At 30.6% G+C, this 9,843-nt stretch overlaps 1 protein-coding gene across 1 annotated transcript; it reads left to right on the top strand.

The window, feature by feature from the left end:
• The first annotated feature begins 7,675 nt into the window (after nt 1–7,675).
• LOC111012827 (putative glutathione S-transferase) lies at nt 7,676–9,070 on the top strand. The gene is made up of 2 exons (XM_022287096.2): nt 7,676–8,078; nt 8,509–9,070. The coding sequence occupies exons 1-2, from the start codon at nt 7,737–7,739 to the stop codon at nt 8,860–8,862; spliced, it is 696 nt and encodes a 231-aa protein (XP_022142788.2). The 5' UTR covers nt 7,676–7,736; the 3' UTR covers nt 8,863–9,070.
• The last annotated feature ends 773 nt before the right edge of the window (nt 9,071–9,843 follow it).

The raw sequence follows: 9,843 nt of genomic DNA, 5'->3' as shown, positions 1-9,843 counted from the left end.
GTGTTGACCTTTTGCTTTCAAATTGTGGAGATTTATCATTGTTTCCTTTTTGAAAGGAGAAGCCAATTTATAGCCTTCAATGTAAGCTCTAATAATGCAAGTTATAGACCTTTTCAGCTGCTCCAACTTAAAAAATGACTAGCTTATCATGGTGGTCAAGGCATATATTTTCGATCGAAAATCGGACACTTCCTCGGCCCAGCATGTTGAGATTGATCTAAAGACATGATTTCGTACTTAAAAAAATTATGATTTTTGTTTTTTTATCTTTTTAGCTATAGTTATATACATTTACCTTACAAGTTTTAAGTTTAACCAATCATAATTAAACTCAAAGTGGTAAACTATGACCTCTTAAATTTTCATTTCATGGAACTTATTCAATCTAGTTATATCAAATTATTCCGATGATACATTAAAATTGAATTTATCGATTTATAATAAATAATTAAAATTTTCTGTAAGTATTATAATAAAAATACTAATCATACATGAATACTAAAGAGAGTGCAAAACAAAATAGTAAGAGAGTATATTTAGAAGTAAAAAAAAAGTCATGTAACTATTAAATTTCCAAATACCAAAACCTTTGAAATTCTACCAGGTCAAGTCATAAAATTTTTAATTAATTTTTAGAAATAAATTAACAAAATTTTTTTTAATTAAAATTTCAAATCATTATCAATATTTTTTGTACAAGTGGGGGTGAGGGTTACGAACTCATGAACTCTTGATAATTACCACTGAGCAAAGCTCACATTGGCTCAAATTAATCCACCTTTTCTTATTCTAATCATACATATATATTTGAGGATATTAATAGGTTCAAAATTATTATTACTGTATCATTCAAAATAAACATATTTTTAATAAAAATTAACTATTTAATCTAGCAATATTTAGCAATATTTATATTATCTTTTTTTTTTTTGCCAATTTTTTTAGTTTAAGTTATATATCTTAATTAGATAATAGGAAGATATATTCTAAATTAAAATAACAAGAAGACATGTTTTTTACTTTTATTATTACGTGTAAATTGTAATGTCATTGTAGGAAGATTTTATTTTTTTGAAGAATGAAATTTTAATACTTAAAATAATATCATGATTTTTTTTCTCTGACAACGTAAATGTCAGATCAGACGCTGTCACGTTACATTTAAAAATCACATGTAATACAAACATTTGACTTTTGTGAACGTGGACACGTCCATCACATCCAAATTTGGCCACAAACTTTTATTTACGCAATGGAGAACTCTATCCACTCCTCCACCGATAAGAGTAAAAATAAAAAGATAAAAATATTATAAAAAAATAATGTACTTTAGACAATGACAAAATATTGAGAGATTTTTATTTTTATTATTATTTTCTGAAACTAGAGGGTGAAATTGAATATGGTGGAAGTTGAATAAAAATTAAATTTGTAATAATTATTCCAACTAGTTAGTCGGTGCTAAGAATTAATCTGGCCAGAGCTAAGAGGAAATTTGAGTTTTTCCACAAAGGGAAAAAATAATTTGTCATGTGATCATTACAAAATTTTTTAACATAAACTTTAGCATGTTAGCATCATTAAAAGTATAAATTTAATTAAAAATATATACTTTTTTTTTTCTTTTTGTTGTTATAGCTAATGAAAAATTTAGTGGTAGATTTTGTTGGAGTCTAGTACATATCAATATCCATAAAATTATATCTCAAAATTAATTAACGATTGGAGGATTAGTCCATGTATATTATAAGCATTTATTAGCTTTTTTTTATCTTTTCAATGTGAGATCGAGTGTTTGATTTATGGATTTGACATTAGTAGTCTGGATTTATTAAGTTGAGAGGATTTATGTTGGGGTGTTATGTAGCTTGGATTTAGGTAGCTTGTGTGTGGAGTGTAGGGTAGTTTGGATTTGGTCATTGAAGTTTAAAAATGAACACTAATTTATTCCTAAGATTTATAAAATGATTTTAAATAGTATTTAGATTGACAGTTGACTAACGAAATAGTGACGTGGTAGTTCAATTGCAGCCCATCTCTTACAACATTATTGTCCATGCTGCCTTAACTTTCTCCCCTACAGCCTCCCTCTCGTTGCCGGTGCTGATCTCGATCCTTCACGCCTCCCTCGTTGCTGCTCATCGCCTGTGCTTGTCCTCACCTTCTGTCGATGCTGCTCGCGTCGCCTCCACCGCTGCTACCAATCACGTTGCCTTGCCTCTACTATTGCTCCTTACCATCGCTTGGACTGCTGCTACTACTTGTTGTTGCCTCTCATTCCACCTCCAAATCTAGGTTTTCAGATCGTGGAGCAAAGAGACCTTCATTCTAGATCTAGTATACCAAAGATCTTAAGGAAACGAAGATCCGACAGTCCCTTCATTTTCCAAAAATGAAGGTGACAACGGACAAAGCGACTGGCAACCAATGACGAGAAGATGGAAGAAGAAGGTGGTTGGCACAATGGGTGGTCGGAAATGAGTGGCACCAGCAGCAGACCGCTTACAATTACCGTAGTAATTTTTTTTTTCAATCCAGTCAAATATATATCACACATTGTCTAAAAAAAACAAAAAAAAAAAAACAAAAAACAAAGAGTCAATACATATCACGTCAAGGTTCAAGTAACACCACCAAAATTAAAAACAAACTCTTTTCTTTCAAAATTTACCCATTTTTTCCCTCTCTCAAACTTCTCATAATCTCCCCTTTGGACAAAAACGAGTACATCTGTTAAACAAGAGCCCGCTACTTCTGGAGATGAACCCAATTCACAACAAAATTCCCATTATTCTCAATGGAAAATGAACGGTCCTGTATCATTTCTCATTCTAGAAAACTGTAAAAGCACAAGAATAACGACACAACAAATTAGAATGGTTCACCACTAAGGGCTATGTCCAGTCTTTCACTCCGATGTGGGTAATTCACTAATAATTGTTTAAGGATTGGATACAATAACTCTCCCTAAGAATATCCCCTAAAGGTCCTGTATCAGAAATTGCTTACCGCAAGTGTATGAGTCAAGTTTTAATAAAGTGGTAAGTCAATATCGATATCGTCCTCTGGATTGGGTTTCTAGATCACTCAAGTTTCTCAGATACAATCGCTCAATTTTATTAAGAGAATCAAAATCAAATGAGAGAATATAATCAAAGAAAATAAACATGCAATAATAAAGATAAAAACAATGGGGAGAAAAGTCATACAAAATTTATTTCAGCTATTGAATCTATGAACCAATTATTTAATTTCTCAAGATTGAACGAATTATTAATTCTATAGACCAAGAACTCTCAAATCTCACACCTGCCTCTCCCAAGTGCAAACTAATTCTCCTTACCAATTAAGAAACCAATATCCCTATCAAGTCTTCTAACGACCTCTAAAGGACTTCTAAATTTCCCGATCTTAAAAACCCTTTAGTTATGCATCCCAATTATAATTCTAAACCACCTCTCCCGAGCATAAGATTTCATGTCTAAAATCAATCAATCTATGGTCAATAGATTAAAAGGCATTAAGCATAGAGAAACATAAATAGAACATTCATAAACATTCAATCAAGAAAACTAAACAATCAATGCATAAAGTTCAATGGCTACATCAATCCCTAAGATAAGAGGTTTAGCTCCTCATATTCAATGTAAAACAATGAAATCACAATGAGAAGTTCATAACAAAACTAGAAAAATCAAGGGAAAGCAGAAGAAACTATGTTCCGCGTATCAATCGTCTGTTCCCAAAGCGAGCTCCACAATCTCGAGCCTTGAAAATCTCTTTTCTAGGCTCTCCAATGATCTCCTTGCCCTCCAAATTGGTCAAAAAGGCAAACTACCAAAGAAACTTTCCCAAACTCCTCCATCCAGCGGATGCACAGCCCTATTTTTATAAAAAGTTGCCGGTCAGGGCCATGGTGCTTTATACAGGTTCAAATCTTGTTGTTATTCCATCTTGGTCACTTTGCTTCCGATTTTTCTCTCATTTTGATCCAAATATATCTCGTTTCCTCCTGATACTTATTCCTGTAAAATATATCTTTTGTGCTTAAATTTGTCCTAAAGAAACGAAAACTATCAAATAATTTCAATATAAATCTCATGAAATGTAGCTCACAAAGCCATCAGGTCCCAACAAAAGCCCTCTAGCTTCTAAGTATTTTAACACAATTAATACTTAGGAACATGAATGAAAAATCCATAATATAATCAAGAATGAATTCCTCAAAAATATCGATCTCGATCTCGATTTGCCCTTTTTGTGTTGCCAACTCCCGAGCTGCTGCCACGAAAAACTATTGCCAAAGAACTCCAATTCGGCTGCCCCTAAAATTCTTACGGCTGTACCTTGCAAAACATAAAACTCATATATATATATATATATATATGAGTATGTGAAACCTAAAAATAAATGTTTGGGCTTTTGGCCCATTACTTGTTTTCACTCATTCCTTTTATTTATTTATTTTATTTTGTATTCAATCGTCATATGATAAAAAAAGATATTGACATGTATATTAACATTCATATTAGATATATATCGTTGATATATCGACACTCATAATCAGGTATATCAATAATATATCAAATAAGATATAGAAATTAGGTATATTAAATCAGATCATGTATATTATTGTTTGGACTCCGTGTTCGATAAAGGTATATTGGATTTTTACTTTCTTATGTGTTGAGCTTTCAAATTTTGCTACTTTTTGCAAAATTGAAAAGTAATTGCTACTTTTATAAATTCCAATTAATTTTTTAATGTATTTTTTAATAATATTTTTAATTAATCTTATTTTAAAAATAATGCTGATTTATTAGAAAAAAATGTAATTTTGAAAACTTATTCCAAAAATATTGTTGTGGGGGCGGGTCATCTGTTCAAGAGACGATGGCGTCACGCTAATTTTTTTTTTTAAAACGGAAGCAAGACAATAAGTTTAATTAAAAACAATATTAAAAAAACCCTTTTTCAAGTGCACCAACCTTTTGCCTATTAATTTTTTACTACTTTTCCAAGTGCACAAACCTTTTACTCCGGTAACCCTCCCTAAAACGTTGTAATATATATCAATTTTTTCCTCAATATTAATATAGCTCAGTTAGTTAAGATATATATATTCTAAATTAAAATGTTGGAGACAAAGTTTGAAATATCAAGAGCTCGATTTACGGAAATGTCAATGTCGATAGAAATTTCGAAAAAATCTTGAAAATTATGGAAATGGATGGAAATGGTTAGAATTAATAAATTATATTTTAATTGTGGCTTAATTCGACAATAATGGATAATTTTTAATCATCCAATCTCAAAATATAAGTAATATAATATCAATATTAACAAAAATTTTGAAAAAAATATAAAAATGGATGAAAATTATTTGAATGAGTAAATAACATTTTAATTGTGGTTCAATCGTCAATAAAGAAAATGACGTGGTCTAATTGGCCTTGACTATTTAAAATGATTGTATCTGAAAATATAATTATTATTTATATGGAAGTACTGTCAATAAAAAATAATAATAATAACAATAATAAATGTAAAACCAGGAGAAGTGATAGGTTGGAATGTACTTTCTCGAAAAATCCACTTATCCATAAAAACGGAGAGAAAACCTTTTTTATCCTTATAACTCAAATGATTAGGATATATATATTATTGATTAAAAGATTGGAGATTTTAATCCTCATTCTCGTATATTGAACTCAAAAATTAAAAAAGAAATAATTTATTATGTTACTGTAGAGGATACCCAATAAAAAAAAATCCTCATTCTTTCCAATATATACACATCTGGTAAATAAATCGTGAACATTTTACCTTAGGGTTTCTGTTAAATGAATTATGAAAAAATAGTCTACATGATTAAATGACCTTTTATGTAAAACTTTTGAGCAGGATATTAAATTCTCATTGTTTATGTTGACATTTAGATTGATATTTTCATATTTTCATGAGTTCGACATTGACATGAGAAATAATTGTCATTTCCATAATATAGTATCGCAAAAAAAAAAAAAAAAAATCAACAATTATAAAATTAATGAAATGTTCCACTTCAAAATATATATATATATATATATATATATATTTTGACACACACAGAAGGTGGTTGTTGTTTATAAATACATGCATGTTTTAAAAATTTCTTTGAATATTGCTGATCTAGTTTGTGGAAGGATGAGCGGTTCATACATATTATGTTTACATATATAAATGTGCTATATGATATCATATTTCAGGTTAGTTTTGTAGTATTTTCTAGGTAGGGGTGATTGAAATTAAATTAAATTTTGTTTGATGAAGGAGTATTGAATCTCTTTAGTGAATTTGGTATATTTGTATTGTTTAGTTTTATCTCAGGAGGAATAAGTGGTATTAGTAATTAATTTATTTTTAATGACACACATTAACGAGGGACATTCCATGACAGAAAAATGAAAATCCAATGATACACATTTAGTGATGTATATATAATGAGGGACATTGACCGTCATTGAATAAAAACAGGAACACTCATCGATGAGCGCTCGTCGCTATTTTTCTTTAATGACCAGCACTACCAAATTTGTTGTAATAATTGTATTTTATAATTTTTTCTTGAAATATCTATCGACATCAACATTTTATCAACATTAAATTCAACATTTCCAAAAATTGAGAACATGAAAATTGACATTTAAAACCTTGCTTTTGAGATTAAAACGGGACGTTTAGAATCAAAATAGAATTTAGACAAGAAATGGAATAAAACACCCTATAAAGAGACATAGAGAAGAAATTTGAAACAGCCAAAAGTGAGATGCTAGTAAGACTAACCTACATACACTTTTCTCTTTATTTGAGTAACGAATGCATTTTTTTTTCTTTAACTTTTTTTTGGGACAGCTGAGATGACAAGAAAAATAAAATCGTCAGAAGAATTATTTTTTCTTCCATTGAGATGTAGGTAATGAAGGATGTCATATTTTCTTTTACGTAAGCAATGACAATGAAGAAGGTGAAAAATCCATAATTTTTCAAACCAAATATATAATCAATTCTTATTCTACTTCTAGACAGTACTACGAATTCCACAATACATTTTATCTATTAAAAAAAATTGTTGACTTACATTTAATTGGGATATTTAAAAAAAGTATAAAATTTAATAAGGTTTTGTAAAAGAGGGGCTTTTCATAATATTTTTTTAGACGAAAAAGAAAACTATGCCTCCGTCAGTCCTGATGGATCCAAATCTAATAAAAAAACATTAATTCATCTCTTCCTTTTCATCAAATAACATAACTGAATGCGAACAGTCAAGAAATTCGTTAAACAGACAGATTCACAACTGCATTTTTATTATGGTCTTATAGAACGAAAATTACTTAAAAAATGTTCGTATCATCGAAAAAGCTTCAACAAGTCAAGTTTTACTGCAATTACTTTGATGGAATAAATAGACCATTTTAAAATTGTATCTATTCTTCGCTGGTGGCGGCTGTCGGCTGGAGGTAAATTTTCCTCGCTTTGGAAACAAGAATAACATTACTGACAAGTAAAATCTCAAAGCACTTCCCTTGCCAAGTCAAAACTGTGGTTTGAAATTTCAAAGCACTTCCCTCAGCCTTTCCCCCCAAAAAACTTGTATAAAACCCTCAATATCCTCTCCAAAGCCCCTCCAAGAAACAAATTAGCCTACATCTCACATCCTCCATTATTGTAGCTTTGAAAGCTTTGGTCATTATATGATGAGTAAATTAGAAGAGTTGGTTCTATTGGACATGTGGGTGAGCCCTTTTGCAATAAGGGTGAGGGTGGCATTGGCTGAGAAAGGAATAGAATATGAGCCAAAACAGGAAGATTTGAGCAACAAAAGCACTTTGCTTTTGGAGATGAACCCTCTCAACAAGCAAATCCCAGTGCTGATTCACAAAGGGAAACCCATTATTGAGTCTCTTGTTATAGTTCAATATATTGACGAGGTTTGGAGTAGTGAGGAGGGAGCTTATAACAATGCCAATTTCCTTCCTTCTCATCCTTTCCAGAGAGCACATGCTAGGTTTTGGGCTGACTATGTGGACAAGAAGGTATGTTTTTTTTCGAATTCAACACTTGGAGGTTCGGAATCGAGTCTTTTGGTACAATAATATATTGCTAAAGATTCCACACATTGAAAAGATAAGGGACCTAATAAACGTTTATAATACACATAAACTACTCATCTCATTGTTAATTGGTTTTTAGATGATTAAACTCCATGAATATTGATATGGTATCAGAGTCTACCAAGCTCAAACGAGCATCTAATCCAAACCACGATCTTGAAGAGACCATGTTAAGGATCTCACATTGTAACAAATATTTATAATACACATGCATTACTATTTTCATTGTAAATTGATTTTCAGATACTCCATGAATAGTGATATATGTGTCTTATTTACTTGAATTATGTTCGGCATGACAATGTATGCTTAATAGATGCCCTCTTATGATAAATTTATGGGTTATGATTAGATCTATCCGATTGGAAGTAAGCTGTGGAATAGAGAGAAGACAGAAGAGGAGAAAGAGGCAGCAACAAAGGAACTTTTGGAGTGCTTTAAACAACTAGAGGAAGAGCTTGGAGAAAAGCCCTATTTTGGGGGTGAAATTTTTGGGCTTGTAGATATTGCTCTCATTCCATTTTACAGCATGTTTCTTGCATTCAAAATTCTTGGAAAATTGAAATTAGAAACTGAGTGTCCCAACATCTTCCAATGGGCTCAGAGGTGCACCCAAAGAGAGAGTGTCTCAAAGAATTTGCCTTCTCAACAAGTGGTTTACGATGTCGTTTTGAAGATCCTAGGAATTCAAACTCGAGTAATTTAAGATTTTTTTCTTTTAAAATTCCAAGATACAGCATTCAGTTGTAAGATTGTTTTTGTTATGTAAGTTGTTGAAGTTTCTTTTAATTGTAATGTTCTAAAATTTATAGTTTCTTTCTATAATAATATTTGTCCGTGCTAATAAATCCTAGGAGTTAATCATTGAGTAATTTAAGATCGGTTTTTTCTTTTAAATTTTAATTTCAAGATACAGCATTGAGTAAGTGTTTTTATTAAGTAAGTTGTTTTAATTGGCTTTGGGTTGTTGAAGTTTTTTAATTGTACTGTTGTAAAATTCGTAGCTTCTTTCTCGAAAAAATAGTAATATTTGTGTCGGTGTGGAGGTACTATTCTAATAAATTTTGAATTTGATAAACTAAAAATTGGTAGAACTTTAATTCTTTTCTTACTTCTAAAAGTAAGTTTTGTTTATTTATTTATGTATTATAGTAATTGAAACCATGGGTAGATAATAATGAGTGAAAGCATTGTGTGTTTTGTATTGGTATGAAATTGTTAGAGAGAAGATGGGAAAGATAATGTGTGTGTGAGTAAAGCAAAGGTTATAAGAAGAGAAAATTTGTTGTGAGAGATCTTGCAAGAAGAAGTGTGTATAGAGAGAACATAGAAAGGAAAAAAAAAAAAAGAGAGAAAATCCTTACTCTTTAAGTTCATGAGCTCTTGTCCCTACCTTTCTATCCAATCTATGTAGATAAGAAGTGTTTCTTATGAGATTTTTGGTGAATCCTATTATTTTGGCTCCTTATTGAAACTTAATATCAAAACTTTATCAACACCACCTAGCTCAGGGCCTACTTATCTAGATATGAGTTTTTTTTTTTGGTTGTGAATCCTATTATTTTGGCTCGTTACTGCTCAAACTTAATATCATAAACTTGATCAACATCACCTGGTTTAGGACCTTTTACTTCGATATTTAAGATATCGACGACCTAGTTAGTGCATGTTGTACAAAGGATTGGAA

This window comes from Momordica charantia, assembly GCF_013281855.1.
Source record: "Momordica charantia cultivar OHB3-1 chromosome 10 unlocalized genomic scaffold, Mcharantia_2.0 BLBB01000010.1, whole genome shotgun sequence".
NCBI classification, from domain to species: Eukaryota; Viridiplantae; Streptophyta; class Magnoliopsida; order Cucurbitales; family Cucurbitaceae; genus Momordica; species Momordica charantia.
The sequence above is the reverse complement of the archived record's forward strand: the minus strand, read 5'-3'. Positions and strand labels throughout refer to the sequence as shown.

Coding starts and splice junctions, on each gene's coding strand:
- LOC111012827 (XM_022287096.2), top strand. CDS start 7,737: ATGATGAGTAAATTAGAAGAGTTGGTTCTATTGGACATGTGGGTGAGC. Junction 8,079..8,508: donor CTGACTATGTGGACAAGAAG/GTATGTTTTTTT, acceptor GGTTATGATTAG/ATCTATCCGATTGGAAGTAA.